We start from the raw sequence: 23,599 nt of genomic DNA, 5'->3' as shown, positions 1-23,599 counted from the left end.
GCCATGGCGAATTTCGATGACTCGCCATGAAAATCTTATTGCCTCTCATTTTGTCATACATGTTCCGATCTGGACCAAAGAGCACACATATGATAAGGCTCCACCCCTGAACATATTTCAACTGCCATATTTGACACCAGGGACAGCGCCACCTAGTGGGAACAGGAAATGTCATGTTTTACACTTTGGGGTACAGTATAGTGATGGGTGACATCTGCAGCCTCAAATTTCTCCAGGAAAGCCTTAAGGAGTTGGTCTTGGGTTACAGTGAAAACTGTGAGTTTTCGCCAAAGGGTGTGACCCAGCAGCATGGCGAACTTTGATGTCACGCCATGAAGAAACAAATTAGTATAACTCAATGAAATCCAGTCTGATCAGTACCAGACTTTACAGGCATGATGTCAGACCCGCCCTGAACAGATTGATGTGCCCATTGTCGGAAATACGGACAGCGCCACCTAGTGGCAACAGGAAATGTCATGGCTTTAATTTTGTTGTTCTGATTTTCACAGGTTCATCGTGGCCACCTCAAAAGCGGTGAATATCACCATCAGTCCCTCATGATGCTTCAGTGCAGAAATTGTGACTTTAAACTGAACGGCGCACCCTGGTGGCAACGCGGTCCACCATGAAAGATGAAGTGGCTTTTGAGGGGCTTGGAAAGTTTATAGAGGCTTGAAATTTGGCCCACGCCTCCAATGTGATGAAGACTTTGTTGTCATGTCATCACTTTCATTGAATAGCGCAAAATGGCTCCACAGCGCCCCCTACAATATTTCAAAATATCAGCCCCTGCTCTGTGTTTTATGTATGAATCTGAAACCTGGTAGGCTTATAGGAGATATCAAGATGTACAAAAAAGTCTCTTGGAGCAATATCCCAAATCCAACAGGAAGTCAGCCATTTTAAAATTAATGTGCAATTTTGGCAACATTTTCCCCTCTTTTCAGGCTTCATACTTTGACGAACTCCTCCAAGGGATTTCATCATATTGAACCATTCTCCAGTGTGTGGAATCTAAAGACCTTTGTGATGTTAAATTGCGAAGCTTTTTACGTCCAGGGAAACGGGGTGGTTATGGCGGCACTTAGTTTGAATCACTCGCCAAAAAGCAGTAATCTGCTGTCACTCAAAAACACAAAGTCCAATCTCTCCCAAACGTCTCAGGTGTGATTAGACTCGAGCTCGGAAGTGTTTGTTATGCCATTTGTACATAATGGTTAGAGCGCCACCTAGTGGAACGACTAACTAATCATGAATGAATGAGTTGAAATGTTAGCTGGTGGTTAAATGCATGAATTCCATCAATGTGACATCAGATCGGACGTGCTGGTTTTAGGTGTTGGGCGTGGCTCGACGCGCCGGGGGTGCGAGGGCCCTCATAACGCTGCTTGCAGCTTTAATTATTATTATTATTATTATTCACCCCAAACAAGGGCCTTTTTGAGGGCCTAAACATGCTCAAAAACTCATGAAATTTTGCACACATGCCAGGTCTGGTGAAAAATTTTGTATTTTAATGGTTTTACATATGAGCACTGGGAAATGGCTCTACAGCGCCACCTATGCCTTGTTAAATGCAGCCCTACGACCACATCGTTTGAGCTACATGTATGAAATTTGGCACACATGTGTATCATGCCAAGACGAACAAAAAAGTCTGTGGGCCCATTGACGCAAACCCAACAGGAAGTCCGCCATTTGGAAGAGAAGGTGACATTTTGGCTCTAATTTTGCCATTTCCATGCCTTGTACTTTAACGAACTCCTCCTTGGGATTTGGTCCTATAAACTTCAAATTTGGACAGTGTCAACTACACCCTTGTGCCATGTTAAATTGCGGAGCTTTTGAGTTTTCACAATACGGTGAGACCGTGGCGCCATGGCGAATTTCGATGACTCGCCATGAAAATCTTATTGCCTCTCATTTTGTCATACATTTTCTGACCTTGACCAAAGTGAACACATATGATAAGGCTCCAGCCCTAAACATATTTCAACTGCCATATTTGACCTCAAGGACAGCGCCACCTAGTGGGAACAGGAAATGTCATGTTTTACACTTTGGGGTACAGTATAGTGATGGGTGACATCTGCAGCCTCAAATTTCTCCAGAAAAGCCTTAAGGAGTTGGTCTTGGGTTACAGTGAAAACTGTGACTTTTCGCAAAAGGGTGTGACCCCAGCAGCATGGCGAACTTTGATGTCACGCCATGAAGAAACAAATTAGTATAACTCAATGAAATCCAGTCTGATCAGTACCAGACTTTACAGGCATGATGTCAGACCCGCCCTGAACAGATTGATGTGCCCATTGTCGGGAATACGGACAGCGCCACCTAGTGGGAACAGGAAATGTCATGGCTTTAATTTTGTTGTACTGATTTTCACAGGTTCATCGTGGCCACCTCAAAAGCGGTGAATATCACCATCAGTCCCTTGTGATGCTTCAGTGCAAAAATTGTGACTTTAAACTGAACGCCGCACCCTGGTGGCAACGCGGTTCACCATGAAAGATGAAGTGGCTTTTGAGGGGCTTGGAAAGTTTAAAAAGTCTTGAAATTTGGCGCACACCCCCAATGTGGTTAAGGCTTTGTTATTATGTGATCATTTTCATTGAATATCCCAAAATGGCTCCACAGCGCCCCCTACAAAATTTCAAAATCACAGCCCCTGCTCTGTGTTTTATGTATGAGTCTGAAACCTGGTAAGCTTATAGGAGATATCAAGATGTACAAAAAAGTCTCTTGGAGCAATATCCCAAATCCAACAGGAAGTCAGCCATTTTAAAATTAATGTGCAATTTTGGCAACATTTTCCCCTCTTTTCAGGCTTCGTTCTTTGACGAACTCCTCCAAGGGATTTCATCAGATTGCACTATTCTTCAGTGTGTGGAATCCAAAGACCTTTGTGTTGTTAAATTGCGAAGCTTTTTACGTTCAGGGAAACGGGGTGGTTATGGCGGCACGTAGACTCTCAATCACTCGCCAAAACGCAGTAATCTGCTGTTACTCAAAAACACAATGTCCAATCTCACCCAAAGGTCGCAGGCATAATGAGACTCGAGTTCGGAAATGTTTGTTATGCCATTTGTACATAATGGTTAGAGTGCCACCTAGTGGAACGACTAGCTAATCATGAATGAATGAGTTGAAATGTTAGCTGGTGGTTAAATGCATGAATTCCATCAATGTGACATCAATCGGACGTGCTGGTTTTAGGTGTTGGGCGTGGCTCGACGCGCCGGGGGTGCTCGGGCCCTCATAACGCTGCTTGCAGCTTTAATTATTATTATTATTACTGGGGTTTGTGCAATATAATTGATGTGTTTCCGTTATCGAAATCTATACTGTCCTCTGTTGTCCACTCTTCTTGTCATTGTTTGTTCTAGTATAATGTGATCACTGTTTTTGTCCTTGTCACATGATCTGTAAATATTGTCTCTGTATGTTTTTACTAACTTGTGTTTAACACCAACCTGTCAGAGGGTCTGCAGATGGAAATTAGCCCAAGGCTATAATCTGGCATATTTACATTTGTTAAAATGTTCATTAATATGTATTGCCCCTCTTTCTAAATAAAATAAAATAATAAATAAATAATCAGATTTCTTCACTCAGATGAACATTTGGGGCTCAAAACTGCAATTAACTTAACTTAGTAGCTGCCCACTTTAGTCACCTTAGTGCTTCTAGTCTCTTATACTCAGTTGACTGTCAGCTCTTCACTTCTCTCGTGTGCCCAGCTCAGCCTCCACCCTCCTGCAGCACAAAAGCAGCCTTCACCTGCCTGCTCTCACTCTGCCTCCACCACCAGTCTGCGTTTCTATCTGCCTGCCCACAAGCACAGTTTGTCCACTCTTGCCTCGCCAACCTAACCATCTCACCCACACCCGACTCCACGATCACTCGAAACGCAGTCTTTCCTGACTCAGTGTCATGGTAAGGTCTGATATTCTGTTTGTAGTCTAAAAAGTCACCGAACACCAAACCAGACTGAACTGTTGAAGAAGGAAAAATGATCGACTCAAACACACAATACATGTGTACTTCTCACATCAGAAAAGATCATGTATAATGTAATTATTCTGTCAGTCTGCCCCAGGGCAGCTGTGGCTACAACTGTAGCTTGCCTCCACCAGTGTGTGAATGTGTGTGTGAATGGGTGGATGACTGGGTGTGTAAAGCGCTTTGGGGTCCCTAGGGGGGACTAGTAAAAGCGCTATACAAATACAGGCCATTTACCATTTAACAGTCAGTGCAGGCGGTGGAGTACAAATTAAGAAGTCTAATCACACCACAAAATCATAACAATACAGAGATGTGCGTCTTTAGAACTAAAGAAGGAGATGAAGAGTATGAGCATTAGAAATATAACCATGTTTTGCAAATTTTTATGTTGAAACATCTACTGAGGTTAGATAGTATCATCCCAAGACAAGTTAAAAGAGAGCTGCTGGAAGCGAAAGAGATCCCATGCTGCGAGCAGAGGGATGGATGGAAGGAGGACCCAACTGAGGATAGGAGGCGTGCTGGGATCAGTGGAGAGAGAGATGGAGAGGAAAGCCTTTTAAAACAAAAAGAGATGCCAAGCTGTGATAAGGTTTGGCTTTAAACTGAGAACTGATGCTATCGGTACAGTAAAGTGTAAGTCAGTGATTCCTCAGAGACTTCTCTGCATTCCTGCAGTAGTCTCACACTGAAAATTACAAACCTCTAATGTCTGACTGAGAACTTTAAATAATAAACTTCACCAGAACAAACAGGTCTGTCACCCTCCGTAAACTTCACTTCAAACATGAAACGCAGATGATCAATTACCACCACCTGCTTCACCTCTGACTCTTCATCTGCCTTCACTCGCACATCTTTTCATCTTCCATCCACCCGAGACGCAAACAACAGCCAGCTGCTGTCTCTCTGTCTGCATTTCAGTCTTTGGGTTAAACCTTATTCTCTTGTCAGCAACACATTTTTTCTCACCTCACATGTCAGAAAATTTCTACTTAAGAAAGATTTAAACAAATACAAGTCTTTGAATAGTTTCAATTTTACTGTCAGGCTACAAGAAAAAAAAAAAAGCTGTAACTATAAGAAATAAGAGAAGTTAACAGTTTACACTGATGCTGTTCATGAAGTGTTAAAAATAAAAGAGAATCCAGGTTTATAACACATCTAACAACATGCAACACATTCATAAGAACATACAGAGATGGTGAAAGAAAGCAAGAGAAAAAGAGACACGAGGTGCAGTCTGGACACTCCCACGCTGTTTGCTTTCATCGACCACATGAAGGATCGGCTCACATTTGGAATATTTCAAGAGAAAATTCACCTGCTGTCACTCGTATGTGAGTGACAGGTAAACAAGCAAATATATGAACAAATATGAAGTGAAGGATTGTTACCTGCTCCGCCACAGAGTCCAGAGGCCTCACTGACACATCGGCACTCCACTGTCTGCCTGCCTGATCCTGTTCAGGACACACACACACACACACACACACACTTTAATTAAGATGTTCTGAGGTTTTGAGGAGGTGGGAACTAAAATATTCAGAGTGTGCAAGATGGCACGAAGCTTTTAGCCGCCACACTCAACTTTAAATATTTCATTATAACCTCATTTGAATTTCTCTGAAAAAAGAGAAAAAACTAAGTAGCATTGCATTTACACTGGTTAATCAAATCTAATCTATGTAAATATTTTCAGTGATTGCACCATTGGCTTCAAATTGTGTTCACTGGGCTTTGATGTGAAGGGTCACACTCAACAGGGTTTAAGCTGAAACGGCAGCTTAACCTGATTACAAATCAAATGTCTGCAGGACAAACGTAAGCGCCCTCTGAGCAGTGATCCAAGGTGAAGCTCACCTCATCTGCGAGCAATCGATGGTGCCACTGTGAGGACGCGCAAGGACAAAACTGTTGCAGGGTGAGAACCGAGGCCTTGAGTCTACAAACTAATTACAGCTTTGTTAACAAGGAAGCACTAACAATTACACCTGAGACAGGAATCATGCTACACTGAACTCTACAGTGATACACGTGACAACAGGAAAACAAGAACAAAGCCACAGTGACATTACATATGAGTTTGTATTTAGATTGAAAGGATGTGTTAAAAGTCCTCCAAAGCAACTAAAACCACAAACACGAGGTTCAGTTCTGAGGTGAACCCTCAGAGACAGCTCGCAGCTGTCACTCAAACTGGTCACAACCACAGTCACGCACATTTTAAACCTTAATCTGATTTAAACTGGTAAGTTACTGGTAATTTGCACAATAAAATCCTCTCCTGTTCAAACGATAGAAAGATAATTTTAGTTTTAGGCACCAACACAGTTTTGTAGCAGCCTACAGACAAGCTTACTGCTGTAAAAGTGATAGAAGATAAAACTGCGTGTGCACCGAATCACTTTTATAACCAGCTTCAAGTGACCGACTCGATGTATTGTTCACATGTGTCATCTGGACCGTGTGGTTTATGACCTTCTGGTGGTATTAGATGAAAGTCACCAATCAATAGAAATAAAGGATATTGTGCTGATTTGTTCTGCATTTTGCCAGAAAACCATTTTATACTCAGGTTTAAGCCATGAAAATGTGTGCCAGTCAGAACGATGATTTAAAATCCAGTCAAACACACTGGCCCAGTTTAGCTCAGTGTGTTGAGCAGGCGACCACATGGCATACGCGTCCGGCCCACAGCCCTTTGCCGTATGCCTTCTCCTGTCTCTCTCTCCCTCTGCTTTCCAGTCATTTCTTCACTGTATCTGTCAATAAAAGTTAAAAAAGGCCAAAAACAACTATGCCAAGTTTTTGTGACGATACAGGAGGATTCAAAGCATGACATCACGATTAAAGCAGAGCCATGCTGCAGCTGTAGCTCCTTTTAAGTGACCGTCACCACTAATCCAGTGAGAACTGGAACCCATCCTGACCACTACTGTAAGAAATGTCACATTGCAACTCTTTAAAGGGAAATCAGACCTTACTTGCTACAAATCATTTAGATTTGTAAAAAGTAAGGTTGTGTAATGAGTATTCCCTTTCCAGTTGGAGAGGCGACCTCTACAGTCTGAAGCCGCTGACAGTGAACTGAACTACATCACGCAATACTTGCTAAATCAATCGATGTGTGCGATGATTGGGAGCAGCAGACGTGTTATTCATCTGACATAATACAAGATCACATCATGTGCTCACTGAACCTGTCGCATAATTAAACACACATACAGTGAAAGTTAATGAAGCATCAGATAGATCCATTACACATGCTGACCTTAATGACTTTTTGGTAATCAGACTAACACGTACAGATACCTCCCTGACACACACACACACACACACACACACACACACACACACACACACACACACACACACACACACACACACACACACACACACACACACACACACACACACACACACACACACACACACACACACACACACACACACACACACTAAAATAAGACAGATATTAATAGCATTTAAATACAGCATCTTCAACAAGAAGAATCCCCAGTCACTAACCTGCTCTGCAGTGTTAATATAAACCTATTGAAACCCACTGGTGTATGGAATAGATTCATTAAGCATGTGTCAAAATTAATGAGTAAAAAATGAATTTCTAAAACAGTAAAAAGAGTGTCTTTGTGTCTTTGCTCAAAATGATTGAAACTGATACAGACAGTTCACCGTCTCAGCATACTTTGTTAAATGTGTGCATACAGACACACACATAGCTATAGTTACTTTGTAACACTGCCTCACAGAAAAGGTCATTCTCATGGTCTCAGGTTTCTGTGATGCAATAAACGGAGTTTTAATGAAGTAAAACATATTCATGTTGTAGCTTTGTGGGGGGGGAAACAGTCTTGATGGGGAAAAAAAACTTATTCAAACTCCAAATAATTCAGAAAACTTTCAGCGGTACAGTGAAATGTGAAAAAATGTCCAAATACAGACCTCCTCTTTTACTTTATTCTTAACCTGCACCAGTTAAGTCCTCAAAAACTGAGAAGACTACACCAGGTCCTTCATCACTCTGTTACATTGAAGGTGTGTTTTTATCACCCAAGTGACAAAGCCTGACAGGTGCACCCGCTATCAGTGCCGTGCACATCATCATCATCACAGCTTTATTTTCTGAAGCTTGAACCAAATGTAGATAGCACATGCGCGCGCACACACGCACACACACACACACACAGTGTTTCAGTCACCTGTCACAAAGTAACTCCTCTGACAGCTACTTCACAGACATTATATAACTTTGCTCAAACTATAATCTAAAGACATGAGATGTTTTAGGGATTAGCTGTTGGAGGTCAGAGCAGTTTTGGTACCCAGGTCAGACTCTCAGGGGCCTATCACTCCTATCACTCACATATACACGTTCAGCTGTTGTGTTGGCTTTTATGTCTCAAACACAGGGGTTAGTAAGGACATGCAGCAGTCAGCCTACTGGGAAGACATTTCAGCAAGAAGTAACTTATCACTATGCACATCTTCACTTTTGTTCCATCCCGACAGTCCTCATCAGCATCATTTCCATCTCAGTAGGCAGCTGTTTTTGGCAAAAAAGGCTCTGTTTAATGCACTGTAGACTACTTATCCAGCACCAGGCAGCAGACAAAGTTAGCAGCCAGGTGACGAACACAGCGGAGCATTAAGCAGCTATGGAGCCTGATCTTCCCCTCGGGAGCTTTTTTTTAATTAATTAAACAACCGAGCACGTGAATATGATAGAAACAAAGTGACAAAGTTGCTGTGTGTCTGCTTGATGCTTCTGATCATTTTTTTTAAAACTCATCTGAAACCCTGGGAAACCATCACAGGTGGAAAACTTGTCAGGTGAAGAAGGTGGTAAAGACATGAACACGGTGGGAGAGCCTGGGACACATGTTACAGCTCATCCAACAGCTGTTTGGTCAGCTAAGAATCAGTGCTTACATCTGATGTTTTTAAACCAATCACTGTCCACCTTCACGCAGTTCAGCTTTTGTCCTCTCCTCAAGCGACATCATATTAACAAACCAAACAAGCTTTTTTGGAAAGCACCAACAACAATGGTAACTGTTTAAGATAAATATATTAAGCAGTTTCATTAAGTTGTGGTTATCTACCATATTAGCTTTGCTAATATTATCTGCGCATAGAGAGAACTGAACCATCTTGAGCTCAGGACGTGACAAAAAGGGCTCGCTTCAGATAAAGTTGCAAATAAACGTAACAGGTCTCCTGTAAGGTTATCATAACACTGCTGTAAAACCTAAGCTTTGGAAATTCACCACTACACCTACAGTGGACTCAGTATGCATGTATAAAAAGATCCTCCAACTGCTACCAAGTCAAAAGTTCATCTGCACCTGTCTCCTGTCGCTCCTCTTGTTTCCCTCATCCACTAAGATCCTGCTGTCGTGGAGCTCAGACTCCTCCCCAAGGAAGACCTCCTGCAGCTCTCCCCACTGAAAGGCACAGTCTGTCAGCTGTCGCCTCTGCTGCAGGCAACAACAAAGGGAACTGTGTTAATCAACCTAACAAATGTAAGTATTAAACAAACATTAAGGCTTTATGCTGACATTGTTCCCTGCAGTAAAACTACATAAAGTCACAACGGTCGCAGTTTAAAGACTCGATATGAGGAAGGTGAAAGAGGAAGTTAAGCACACACAATAAAATATTATATTCGCTCTTAATATTTTATTATTAATGTGTCAATGCGGAGTGAATCCTATGGAAACCACTGTAAATAACAGCACTTACATCCTCTAACTTTTGCCGTTGCTCTTGCTGCTGCTGGATCCTCCTCTGTCTGTCAGCCAGGATCTGCTGCTTGTATCGCTCCTGTTCTTCCAGCTGCTGCCTGTGCTGCTGCAACGCCTGGATGTCAAATACAACATGACCACACTTAAAATGCAACTAAGAAAACCGATTCATGTTTGACTTCATCCACCGTTGAGCGGAGTGCTGTCTAACCCTGACACGATACTGAAAGCTAACTGCTAAATGTGAAATAGTTCAGTAAAATAACCTGCTGCTCATAATAAATGTATCACATGTAATTCTCTGCATCTTACTAAAATTTATATGCATGTAGACAAAACTGCACAGAACAAAACAAACTACCTGTTGTCCCCGCTGACCTCCACCACCTCCTCCGCGCCCTACGTCTCTGCCGCCTTCGTGATCTTCTGTCTGCAGTCGAAGAAACTCCCGCCTCAGCGTCCATTCGCCGGGAACATTGACTATGGAGCTGATGGAGAGAGACACATGAGCGGCATTAAGTCAAGTGCGAGTGACGTGCTCGAGTTAACGTGAGGACGAAGGGAAAGTGGTCACTGCAACAAAAACACACACATTAATCTCACTCTAGGAGTGAGTGAGCTCTGTGCACGGCACCATCTGCTATTTGACATCCAGGGACAGCAACATCTGTCTGTGGACTTATAATAAAACATAACCTGTAGTGATTCAGTAGCAATGATCACTTAAGACCTAATAACAATTAAAAAAATCATTTATATGTTTATATGGCAGACGCATGATGTGTGCTTGACAGCTTGTTGCTTAGTGTGATTATTACTTCACAAAGGATCATGTAGTAACTGAGTCCTGCTTTAATTTCTGGTGAATAATATTTTGCCTGGCGTGACAAAGCTTTACCTGGGTTCTCCTTCCTCTTCTGTGACCTCATCATCCTCTTCCTCACTGCCACTGTATTCATACTCTGGGCCCTCTGAGAGAGTAAAAAGGAGAGAGAAGAGAAAGCGAGGAGGAGTGGATACAGTAAAAAGTTACTATGCAGCACCCAACATGGTGATATTTAAATACACGTACTCCTTTTCCCACATGGACACTGGTCCTGATACTTCACACTTTTTCAGAGTCAAACCCAAAATGATGCCGATGAAAAATAAGCTGAGACACAATCTCACCTTTAGGCAAACAGCTGATATCACAGAACATTTTGTCCTGTTTACAGAAGCGCACAGACGCACATCTGTATGAATATCTCCAGTTTAAGTCATCTGGCACATAATTTAATGGGTACTGAACCTCGTGAAACTTTTTCTTCTCTTTGGTAATTGTAGGTGCTTAAATAAATTGCTGTAGTAATAATCTGCCCTTTTGTGCTGTGAGTGGTTACACCATTTCTCCTTTTTGCCTTGCAGCACCAATGCTCTCGTTCTCTTTTTCTACAGATTATTCTTTTTATTATTCCAGAACTGAAACTCCAAAATAAAACAGTTTCTTTTCTCTACTTCGAGCGAGTGCATTTCTTTCACTTTTGCTTCTTCTTTGTCTTTCCTTTCACTGACATTTCAAATAACTTGATGCACAAACAGCCACTGTATGACGTCAGTCACCAGGCCTTCATGCATCTGGCCCCAGATGCAGAGAAAGTGAAGACTCTCTGACGAGTCGCACCATCCACACGCTGCACTGCACGCTCTACTGTAAATTGACGCGTTAGAAATGCGATGCGCTCACGGATGGTGTCTTGGGTGAACGATTCTGATGTGTCAGCACCGCGGTGGGAATTCTCATCTGTGTTTCTGGCTTTGTGAGCAAGCCGCTATTTCATTAAAATTTCCTCCATGCCCTACCCTCTTCCCCCTTCATCGTCTGCTGCCAGTAGCAATTTTGTCATTATCAAAGCCACACAAAAGTCTAGTGTGGGCAAAGTTATTCAGCAAAAAATGAAAGAGGCTTCCTTTATGGAAGCCTAAAGGAGCAGAGTTTTATGCTGTAGTAGATTTCAGGACAGCAGTGCTTCCCCATCTAAAAGGTGTCTCTCGTTTCCACATACACCTTTTATCAAGGGACACACGGCAACACAATGCATGCAAGCATGTGTTAGCACAGGTAGGAAATGTTTAAAAATGCTACTATCCCAGTGTCATTTTTAACCAGGACCGCCTTCATGAACACTGCACTAAAATCAATCACTCTTCCAAGGGGGTACATGAAGATGGGTCCAGTCAGCTTCCTATAACAACATTTGGCCACCATATGGTGTGATAGGAGCTTGGGGTGAGTTGAACATCAACTTGACACACCATATGTTGCCATTAAGAAGCCAAAAAGGCAACGCAACACAGGTGGATTTGTTCGAAGCAGAAAAGAAGACTTTCGTTAACAAACAGGGCAAAAGCATATTTTATATGGTGGTGATGTCATGCTTGAAGGGCTCCAAAGGAGCTGAAAGACACGGGAAGGACTGGAGGGGACGGCCTAGTTTTTCCTGACTGAAAAGTGGGACTTTAATCATTTCTTTTTGGAGTGACTCATCTTCCAAAACACAGACATCTTTGTCCAAACTACACTCTTGGGTATGATGAATGACACATCCGTTTTTGCATCACATCCGGACGCACTGATTTTCTTTTTTTTCCCCTTTCTTGCAGAACTTGCAAAGTTTTTTCTCTTCACAGTAACACTACCAACATTTCATTACTGTGGAGGGGCACAGGGGAACAGAAACACACACTAAATCACAAATATGGCCTTATACACACTGCATACACACAGCGCATACAGCAGAAAGCCTACCAGTCATTAGAGTGTTGTTATAAGCCAACAGAAGATTAGAACCAGATGGTGATTCGTTTCCTCCTTACTTCCCCTCAGCGTCTCTCTCTCTCACTTTTGCAAATGAAGAAAAATAAAGCTAATAGACATTATGAGGATTACTTACACTGTCTGAATACTGACATGAGAACAAAGCAAAGAGAGTCATAAATATCTCCGTCCTGACTGTTTTTCTCACTGTCTGACTGCACATTTTGGCATCAGTGATTCAGCACATGCAGCTCATCCAGAGTAAGCGGAGGATAAATTACGTTCACACTATACGTCTCACAGCTTGCTTCCTCGTGTTACACATTCCTAATTTGTTGTTCTTTTGTCTGTTTCTATGCCTTTTGTTCCCTTCGTCCTCGCTTCGTTCGTCCATCTTTGTGAGCGAGACATTGTTATAAAAGAATGCAGCAGAAAAAGGAAAGCAAAGGTCAGCCCGAGACTTCCCTTCGGCCTGACCTAACATTCTCCCGCTGCTGCGCTCTCCTCGTCTGCCTCGCCGGCGCTGTTAGCATCAGAATATGTTTTCATAAGCTTTGACAAAATGAATGAAGATACAACAAAGCAGAATATATGCAAAAGTACCAAATGGCAACCAAATGAATCATTTCCATAAACAGCAGGCAAGAAATGAGGCAAAATGCTGTGTTTGTCTGAGCAGCCTGAGCGAAACAGCTGCTGCTGCCGTGAGAGCAGCTGGTCCACTCTCAGCTCAAGTGTGCGGCGTTATCCACCACGGCTGGGCTCAAAGCCAGAAGATACCGTCAATTTTTAAAACATGGTGATAAATTCAACCTGACATTTTACTTTGAAAAACCCCTGACACTTAGACACACCTGAAAGGATTTTCAGATTCTAACAGCGTAGTGCAGATATGACAGCCTTTGTTTTACGTGGAATTAAACTGTGAACCCTGCAGAGAAGTGGTGTCAAACCCAAGGCCCAGGGGACACAAGTGGTCCAGCAAAGACTCTGATCTGGCTCGCTGGATGACTTTGGAAAATGTGAAGCAGCCTATGAGCAGAAAAATAGCCCTAGCTTCTGTCACTGTAAACCACCCTGTATACAGACAGCAGGAAAACAGCCAATAGCTTGTTTATGGTTTAAATTTACTGCCTTTATTTGCCCTGACCTTTCTCTCGCTTCTTCCTGGTTCGGTCCAGATGATCTTTAAGCATGATGCGAACTTGTCTCTCGTTAGCCAGGTCTTTGATGAAGGCGTGTCTCAGTAGGACATCTGTGGTGGGTCGATGTAGATGGTTCTTGATCAGGCAACTATCAACGAACGACAAGAAACGCTTCGACCTGCAGACAAAATACAGACAAATGTGAAAGCATTACAAGCAGGTTTAACAACAGACACACTAACGTAACAAAGTATCACTTAACCTCCTCCACATTTCTGTGAATACACTAAATTCTCTAAACCGAATCACTAATTTAAAGACTCATTTTTTAAAATCCACTTTTTTTTTTGCTATATCATGTTGTTGATGATATATTTTTTGTATCACATTTGATACATTCGGCGCTTTTGGCAACTTTTTGTTAGCAACAATGTTAATTTTAGACAAAAAACAAACAAGACTTTAAGGTTTTTTAGGCAAGTATTGATTATGTTGAGGAGATGGAGGTCTCAGAAACTCATGTAGCAAATATGATAAAAATGCTTTTGTAGGGTTAAAACCAGCAACAAATTGTAGTTCCAACCATAAAACTCAACAAATCAGAAGAGAAGACAACATTAAATAAATATTCAATTCACTGAACTGCATAACACTCCACATAATTCTTAAATAAGTATTTCCACTCACCCACAGTATAAAAGCTAGAATCGCCTCTCCCAGCGCTACTCTACCGAGGAAAAGCAAATCCAAAATAACGAGTCCAACTTTTACGATGATATCTACCTACAGAAGCACTCTACAATCAGTGACATGCGCCGTGTGTAAAGTCATAGAAAACTGGGAAGGAAAATGTGGGGCTGCTTTATTTTTCTGCCTCAAGGGGGCCTGGAGTGAAATGGGAAAGCAGTTCACCCCAAATCATTGACGCTATTAAAAGCACCAATAGAAAGCGTTTTTCAGATGACATTAATACTGAATGAAAGACAGCATGACAGTTCCACCATGAGTTCAACAAGTGCCTATCAATTATCCACAGAAAATATGGAGAGAGAAAGGAAAGAGGCTGATAATCAAACCCTAAATAGGATTCAATCCAGAACACACACACACCAGTGGGTTTTTAATCTGGATGACTGGACTTCTTTAAAAAAAAAAAAACAAAAAAAAACAAGAAAAAAACTTTATCTTGATATATCTAGACATGCCCATTACTTTCAACCTTTTCTTCTCAAGACGAGAGTGCTGGAAGATCTTTTATCAGATGCATGAAACCCACAACAAAGACCCCTCAGAGGCCCTGTTTTTAGAAGAGAAATCCTGCTGCGTGTGTGTGTGTGTGTGTGTGTGTGTGTGTGTGTGTGTGTGTGTTTGTGTTTAGGGCTTACCATTTCTTTGACTTAAGTTTTGGTGGAGGGTTTCGAGGAATCAGAAACAGCGCTCTCATTGGATGCATGTCACACAGAGCTATGGAGGGCACAGGCCGAGAGCAGCAGAGTCACAGATGTGGAAAAAATAAAAATAAAAATAAATGAACAAATGAGAAGGGAAATACATACGATGTAGTGTAAAACACTTCAGCATATCAGTTAGTCATGTGCATGTGTGTAGATGTGTTTTTAACTTACGGGGGGCTCCTTCTGCCATCTCTAGGGCCGTGATGCCTAAAGACCAGAGGTCACTCTAAAAACAAGACAGGCGGGTTAAAGGTTATATTGTAGCTAATAACCTTGGATACCATTTTAAAATGACTGTATGTAATTAGTAAAAGCGGTGTAGTGCATCGAGGTCTGGGAATCACAGAAACAGTCTCCAGAGTTCACAGATCGTGGGTGTGAGATCTGATTAATATAAAATTTCTTCAAAAACAGTCTCAGGTTGTTTCTGCGAAATACGATAAAATGAATCAGTCACTCAGTAAACTCGAACTTTATCGTGAAGATTTTGGATGAGGTTTGCATCATAAAAAAAAGAACACAGCAAAAAGATTTTGGACTGTGTTTGAAAGATGTTGTCACTCTGGTGAATTTCTTATATTTATGGAAGCTGTCTGTTGAATATATGTTTATGCAGACTTATTTCTGAGTGCTGCTATGAGACCGGGGCTGTTTCTCAGCCCACATCTGACAGGCAGGAGAAGCGAGCGCTACACGACTTTACGTCACAGAAGTTGGCGTCGCTGGAATTAAATCATGGTCGACGCGATTTGCAAGCCATCTCACAGACAATGAACTTCTTGCGTGTGGTGATATGTGTTGAACTGGCTCAATATTGCGAATCGACACGTGTTGGTTAGTGACAGACATTACAGATGAAAACACAAGATAAAGTCTGACTAAGAATGATTTTTTCTGTGTTTCAGAACAATAATTAAAAGTGTCAGGCTGTCAGGACCAAACACAGCCATGGCAGACTAACATGGTTCAACAGTGTCAGCTGGAAAACATGAGGAAGGCAGTGAAGTAGCAATAACATCCAGAACCACGTGTTCCTCAGCAGCCAGTCAAACTGAAGGCGACGACTGGACTTTTTATCCCCTCAACGATGTTGAAGAAGAAACTGATCCTGGCTGTCAACACAACGTTGTTTCAGCTAAAAGGACTAAAGCAAACCTGTGACCTCCAAGTGAGTTTTGCCTTACACAGCAACAAACAGCTTAAAGTGCTTTACTGACACCCTCACGTAAAAGGTAATAGAGTTGATGAAACATAAACTCACATCTAAAACTTCTAAACAAGAAGAAAAAATAATATTGCGCACTTTCAAAAATAACTAAAACAGACAACACACAGGAAACGTCTGCAGACTTGCTCTTCGTCACGCTGGTCAAATTTGTCAACTCAGGAGGGTTTTCATGGCTGCAGTGTCTACATAACAGGAAGCTTTGTGTTTATTTTGTATTACCTATTTTGAACTTCCTCAATCATAAATGGATAAATCCAAAAACATTTTAGTAACTAAGACTGAAACTAATAAAAACTAGAGTGAAACACTGCAATGAGTTCTGGAAACCAAGTGAAACTAAACTGAGCTCGAAGCAAAAGCAATAATAAGAGCAGATGTTTGAATCTTGGTTGTGTGTCTCACATGCGTGTGGCACAACAGATATGACTTGTGGTTGGTGACCCACACTCAGCATAATGCCTCAGCATTACAGTACAAAACAACCACAGTTACACAAATGCTGCTTTCCCTGCATCTGGATTTCATGAGCTGTGAGATGACTGAAACTGTAAAAGTGTAAAGTAGTTCATCTTTATCAGTCATTTCCATGTATGTGTGGTTGAATAACTTCAATATTAAAATATAGCCACTTCCACTTTGTCCACAGCATAGTCTGCACCATGTTAGATAACAAATAAACCACCTTAAGCAGCTGGGAACTGCCTTAATTCTCACTTAAAAAACAAAAATGAAACAAGGCTGTGTCTTTGAAATTAGGTACCCTGTAGTCATATGTAGCCTCAGGGTTCTCATCACAGGCAATGACCTCCGGGGCCATCCAATAAGGAGTACCGATGAAGGTGTTCCTCCGACCGATCGTCTTATCGAGCTGGGCTGACACGCCAAAGTCAACTGCAAAAAAAATAAAATTAAAAAAAATAAAGGTTTCATGTGTGAAAAACAGCCACAACTGTTGCTACTTTCAGAAGCGTCTTTGTGGTCGTGAGATTTATGTGTTTGAATATGACTGTGTGATTGTTCTGTTGTTCTCCCAGGGGTTACGTCTGCTTGAGGAACCACAGCGCATGTGTCAGTGTGTCATACCCAGTTTGACTTCGGCATTCTCTGTGAGCAAAACATTTTGTCCCTTAATGTCTCGGTGAATCACATGGTGGGAGTGAAGATGGGAAAGGCCCTGGAAGACAAATATGAATACATATAAACACTCCCGTGCACACACGGTCAGATGACCGCCGCTATAAATACGAAGGGGCAAACGCTGCCCTCGGAGAGCATTTAGATCACGTGTCTGAAGGATTACTGAACGGAGAGCAGGATTTAGCTTTTAGCTTCAAGTCCATCAGTAGACATCCTTACTTTAGGCAGTTACTGAGTGGCCGAGTAACTCAAGCACAGTTTTAGTGTGTGTATTTGCATTCTCGCTTCTTCAAAGTGGGTTAAATAAACAGGAAGTAAGTCTTATTTCAGACAATGACTTCACCATGGTTTCTGTGTGTATTTGTGCGTGCGTGTGTTGTGATGTTAAAACAATGGGGAGACAGCATGGCTGACAGCAGTGGAGAAAACTCTGGCGACAGTCCAGAGCCCTTTGTCTCTCAAGTTTTTTTACAACTACAAAAACAACAAAATAAAAAAAATGAGCTCCGTTTCATTTTTGTTGCAGATAACGGCAACATCAAGGACACCGGGGGCTGATATAAGCTGATATGTTACTGTGTATGTCTCTGAGCCACAAACACCAGCACAGAAAGCGAAGCAAACATCCCGGAGCCTTTCTCAGGACCTCGTGATCTCTCATAATGATAACCATAACATTTTACAGAGATGTGCTTTAAACTGGCCTTTTAAGTATATAACTAAAAGAAGAAATCCCCCCGAGTCACAGTGGGAAACATACGAGAGAATAAATCCCTGAACATGAGGAAGTATCAGTGTCAGTTTGGCTGCTCTTTGATGTTTTGGCAAAGAATCACTAAAAGCAGCCATCGTGTTTCTTTACAACACCAGACACTGAACCACGCTTACATCCACAAACAAGTTACTACCTGCGTTTTTTTAACCAACACTAAAACAGCACCGCAGGCAGAGAGAGGTCCCTGCTGAGTGTTTGTTTGTGTTATTAGATCACACAGAGTTAGCTGACGATGGAGGGTTTGACACAAACAGCATTGTTGCATTACCCAGAAAGCTCACATCTTCTATACTTATTTAAAATGGTCACTTATAAAGGTAAAAAAAAACTGTGTGCTTGATCTTACCCTGAGCACCTCCCGGCAGATGTAAGCAATCCAGTCTTCTTTCAAACAGTTTCCTTTGGTTTTCTTCACCAAGTCTGTCACAGAGCCAGCGCCACAGTACTCCATCACTAACTATATGGGAAATAAATAGCAGAAACATGTGGTGTTTGACACAGGTAACCCAAAAGAACAGCAGTTGTTTAATAAAAACTAAGATAATCCACAGTTTGTGCTGAAGAACAAACAAATGTGACGAGTTAACAAACCCAGAGTTGGTGGTCCTGTCCAGCAGGGCCTTTCTTAATGAAGGCACCGTAATAAGTAGCAATGTTTCTATGGTGGGAATAACTTTTTAACATGTTGATCTCCAGCTTTATCTCCTCTTCTTCCTCCTAAACACAAGAACAAAAACATAAGGAATCAAACAAGTGACAAAAATATTACTGCCATGTGTTAACTGGAATTTCATTATTAGTCATGGTCATCTGACCGTTCACAGGTGATTGAAAATGGCGCTGCCTGGTGTTTGTCTGAAGAGCAGGTGTTACGGCGCTGTGATGCTTCTGTGTTGGGTTCAAAAAGGTTTCAAGGCTTTTATAAAAGTGGCCCTTCTGCCTTGGACATGTGACCTGTTTATTTAAAGTTTTAAAGTGTCGCTCCAAATGTAAAATCACAAACACATCCAGGTAAATAGCCTCTTGAATCTGTTTTATAACCCTTAGATGATCTCTCACCCAGCTACTGGACCTTAACTCAACTACTCCCATCCCACAACAAAACCACTGGGGTTGGTCGACTTTACGTGACAGAGGACAAAAAGAAAGCAGAGGAAACTGTGTGCGGCACTTTTTGTTTTCCTAGTATAAATCCTGGAAATGACTTGTGACTTCTCCAATTCACTGGACTCCTAAATCTACTCAGGATCTGGAAACGAGAGCAGAAGAAAAGAGGAGAGCTGGAGAAGCTGGCTGTGGTTGTTAATCAGGAAAGTGGAAACAACAGAGAGCTTCTCACAGTCGCTGCCCTCCCTTAAATCTTCACAGGAGGGGAGAAAAATGACAAGGCAGAGTTTGAACTTTCACTTCCGTTTGAAACACACAGGCTTCTGCCTACGACGAGGTTGTGTGTGTGTGTGTGTGTGTGTGTGTGTGTGTGTGTGTGTGTGTGTGTGTCTGTCTGCAAGAAGGCAGATAATAGCCAAGCATTTCCTGCTGTCACATCCACACAAAGAAACTACGACGTTTAGATGTCAGAACAATCTGTAATATAATTTATTCAGGCACTCTATAATTTGTATTTGACTTCTTTTTCTGGGGGAGGCTCTAACAAGTTCTTAACACGTCATCTAGTTGTCTGATTATTCTCTCCATTAATCACGTAATTATCTGCTACATAAAATGTAAGAAACAGAGAAAAATGACAAAGTCTGTGCTAAACTCTCCAGTTTGGCTGCATTACTGAACAAGAAACCAAAACCCAAAGATATTCCCTCTTGATAAGATTTTATCAAGACAGAAGACTGAGCGTGTTGGATTTTGTGATCTTTTAACATTTTATTTTACTTCACACCGATATAAATCCAAAGCCATGCAAGCCTGTCTGTGGAGCAGTACCTTGCTAAATCCCAAGATTGGAACTCACTCATTCTAACAGCAAACATAAGCTGTTTACAAAAAAAGCTCTAGCTGCTCGCTAGGCTTGACTGCATTTGTTATATTGGTGCCCTTTTGAAGCATTTTCACAGCTCTGGTTAGTGAAATTCTGATCATTAGTCTGGTACTTTGCCTCCCCAAGTAGGTAACTGTGTGTTATACCCACACAGTTTAGAAATGCAGCTGGCTAACCTACACTCCTATTGTTACCTGACACCTTAAGATCAAGATGGCCACGAAGTTAAAGAGCAAACTCCAAAGCGAGGAATCTAGAAGCCAGTGGTTGACATCATAAACCATAAAAACAGTGTGTGGAGGTTATTACAGAGCCATACGTTCACACAACGCGTACTGCTATGGGTACTTAGGACTAGGATGTAGGCCGAGAGCAGGGTCTCTGGAGAGAAATACACCACCACAAACTGTCTCGTCTTTTCTTTCAATCCTGCATATTACATGTCTACCGGACATCATGCTATAATAGTACAAGGGATTGTTTTTCTTTAGAGGGCACAACCATAGCGGTTAAAGTAAATATCGAACACATGGATTGGATGGGTTGTTGCCAACATCTGGTGATAATCTGGAACTATATTGGTCACGTGTTCAATGCTTATTTTATCAGCTGTATATTCAGCGATTCCTAGTACCGAGAAAACTCAACTGTATGTGTAATAAGTTGCAAGAAACTCTTGCACTACAGTATGTGTAAATTTAATCCAGGAGCTGAAGAAAAACAGGTCATCTCGATGCAAAACCCTCAAACAGGAGTCACGTATTAAAGGCTGTCATGTATGATTTATGTTAACAGGATGATTATCACGGTGGTGTTGAATTTAATTACACTAACGTTCCACTTTGGTCGTTACGCATCTTATGATGTTCTGTCAGTTATATACTGTGTAACGCAGTCTGCCATCCATCGCTTCAGCCTGCTCTCAATGGCTCATTAGCAGAGTTACCCTCATTTCTCCATCAAACTGTCGTCAGGTAGTTCATGCGATGGCACAAATAGTGTTTGGTGTTTATGGTGTTGCTCAGGCTGTTTGAACATGAAAGGATGCATTTGAGAAGTTGACATTCCAGGTAAAGAACAGGTGGAGCATAAAAAAGATGTCGAAATAAAATAGAGATAAATAAGGATTATTTTTGAGCAGGAGACAGCGTTGCCTCAAACACGACACATGATGACACAGGTACACTCTGAGAGTAGTGAGGTAATGAACCCTTACCTCTGTGACCTCCATGACTTTGATAGCTGCCAGCTGACCTGTCTTGACATGACGGCCCTGTTGGAAAACACACACAATGAGATACGATCACTGTAGAGATTCTGTTAAATATTCTGCACCAGTTCAAATTTCTTAAATCACAAGTGCAGCTGTGCATCTTGGAAAGACAGGCAGCAACTGGATCGTAATATAAAAGATTAGCCTCTAAATGTTTGACGAGGACTACAACAACTGTCCCACGCTGGAGTCTGTAAACAGATGAACGCTCACAAAGTGTTCCCGCTCTCCCTGTAACTCTTCTGAGTGAATACTTGGACTGTGATATAATTCTCAATATTCATGGACTCGGGCAAGTCCACCTAATTTCATTTTCTCTTGAAAGACGCAGACAGAAAGAACAGGACATGACATGAGAGAGAGAGAGCGCGAGAGACTAAGTCAGGATGGAGGAGCAGAGCTGTAAAGTGCAGTCAGGTGAAAAAGGGAAAATTGAAAACCATGTCATGACTCAGAAAGCTGACAAGATACTAGAGTAGCTACTCTATAAGCCTTTAAGCTGTGATGTATGACAGTTCTGTGGGAGTGTATAGTGTATGTGTCTGAAACAGACCACCAGACATGACAAACTCGCCATTATTCAATCAGTCAGCAGTCAGGATTCATACAGAGAGACAAAGTCAGACAAACACAGACACTGAAATGAGGGGCAAGTTTAAAAGTAACAAATATCTGCCTATTCATCTGTTTCCCCCTCAGCAGCCAATTCTTAGAAACGCTCGCGGCCATTTCCAAAGAAATATTGTTGATATGAACAATTGGTCCCGTAGCTATACAGGGAGTGCAGAATTATTAGGCAAATGAGTATTTTGTCCACATCATCCTCTTCATGCATGTTGTCTTACTCCAAGCTGTATAGGCTCGAAAGCCTACTACCAATTAAGCATATTAGGTGATGTGCATCTCTGTAATGAGAAGGGGTGTGGTCTAATGACATCAACACCCTATATCAGGTGTGCATAATTATTAGGCAACGTCCTTTCCTTTGGCAAAATGGGTCAAAAGAAGGACTTGACAGGCTCAGAAAAGTCAAAAATAGTGAGATATCTTGCAGAGGGATGCAGCAGTCTCAAAATTGCAAAGCTTCTGAAGCGTGATCATCGAACAATCAAGCGTTTCATTCAAAATAGTCAACAGGGTCGCAAGAAGCGTGTGGAAAAACCAAGGCGCAAAATAACTGCCCATGAACTGAGAAAAGTCAAGCGTGCAGCTGCCAAGATGCCACTTGCCACCAGTTTGGCCATATTTCAGAGCTGCAACATCACTGGAGTGCCCAAAAGCACAAGGTGTGCAATACTCAGAGACATGGCCAAGGTAAGAAAGGCTGAAAGACGACCACCACTGAACAAGACACACAAGCTGAAACGCCAAGACTGGGCCAAGAAATATCTTAAGACTGGTTTTTCTAAGGTTTTATGGACTGATGAAATGAGAGTGAGTCTTGATGGGCCAGATGGATGGGCCCGTGGCTGGATTGGTAAAGGGCAGAGAGCTCCAGTCCGACTCAGACGCCAGCAAGGTGGAGGTGGAGTACTGGTTTGGGCTGGTATCATCAAAGATGAGCTTGTGGGGCCTTTTCGGGTTGAGGATGGAGTCAAGCTCAACTCCCAGTCCTACTGCCAGTTTCTGGAAGACACCTTCTTCAAGCAGTGGTACAGGAAGAAGTCTGCATCCTTCAAGAAAAACATGATTTTCATGCAGGATGATGCTCCATCACACGCGTCCAAGTACTCCACAGCGTGGCTGGCAAGAAAGGGTATAAAAGAAGAAAAACTAATGACATGGCCTCCTTGTTCACCTGATCTGAACCCCATTGAGAACCTGTGGTCCATCATCAAATGTGAGATTTACAAGGAGGGAAAACAGTACACCTCTCTGAACAGTGTCTGGGAGGCTGTGGTTGCTGCTGCACGCAATGTTGATGGTGAACAGATCAAAACACTGACAGAATCCATGGATGGCAGGCTTTTGAGTGTCCTTGCAAAGAAAGGTGGCTATATTGGTCGCGGATTTGTTTTTGT

At 42.1% G+C, this 23,599-nt stretch overlaps 1 protein-coding gene across 4 annotated transcripts in view; it reads right to left on the bottom strand.

Moving 5' to 3' along the window:
- The window catches only part of LOC308408656 (mitogen-activated protein kinase kinase kinase kinase 4), a 63,187-nt gene that overhangs the window by 28,486 nt on the left and 11,102 nt on the right, over positions 1 to 23,599 (bottom strand). For 3 of the 4 annotated variants that reach the window (XM_080901022.1, XM_080901024.1, XM_080901025.1), the window contains exons 3-15: positions 21,522 to 21,578; positions 18,904 to 19,029; positions 18,659 to 18,769; positions 17,484 to 17,574; positions 17,161 to 17,291; positions 15,344 to 15,398; positions 15,104 to 15,182; positions 13,724 to 13,896; positions 10,675 to 10,747; positions 10,138 to 10,264; positions 9,775 to 9,891; positions 9,378 to 9,509; positions 5,406 to 5,471 (exon numbers count right to left, since the gene is read on the bottom strand). In XM_080901022.1, coding sequence (XP_080757148.1) covers positions 5,406 to 5,471; positions 9,378 to 9,509; positions 9,775 to 9,891; positions 10,138 to 10,264; positions 10,675 to 10,747; positions 13,724 to 13,896; positions 15,104 to 15,182; positions 15,344 to 15,398; positions 17,161 to 17,291; positions 17,484 to 17,574; positions 18,659 to 18,769; positions 18,904 to 19,029; positions 21,522 to 21,578 — 1,338 coding nt within the window. The remainder of the gene's footprint in view (positions 1 to 5,405; positions 5,472 to 9,377; positions 9,510 to 9,774; positions 9,892 to 10,137; positions 10,265 to 10,674; positions 10,748 to 13,723; positions 13,897 to 15,103; positions 15,183 to 15,343; positions 15,399 to 17,160; positions 17,292 to 17,483; positions 17,575 to 18,658; positions 18,770 to 18,903; positions 19,030 to 21,521; positions 21,579 to 23,599) is intronic. The other variant, XM_080901023.1, reaches the window with a different exon arrangement.

Source organism: Rhamphochromis sp. 'chilingali' (genome assembly GCF_963969265.1).
Source record: "Rhamphochromis sp. 'chilingali' genome assembly, chromosome: 13".
Lineage (NCBI taxonomy): Eukaryota > Metazoa > Chordata > Actinopteri > Cichliformes > Cichlidae > Rhamphochromis > Rhamphochromis sp. 'chilingali'.
This window is presented reverse-complemented; position numbering and strand designations above follow the sequence as displayed.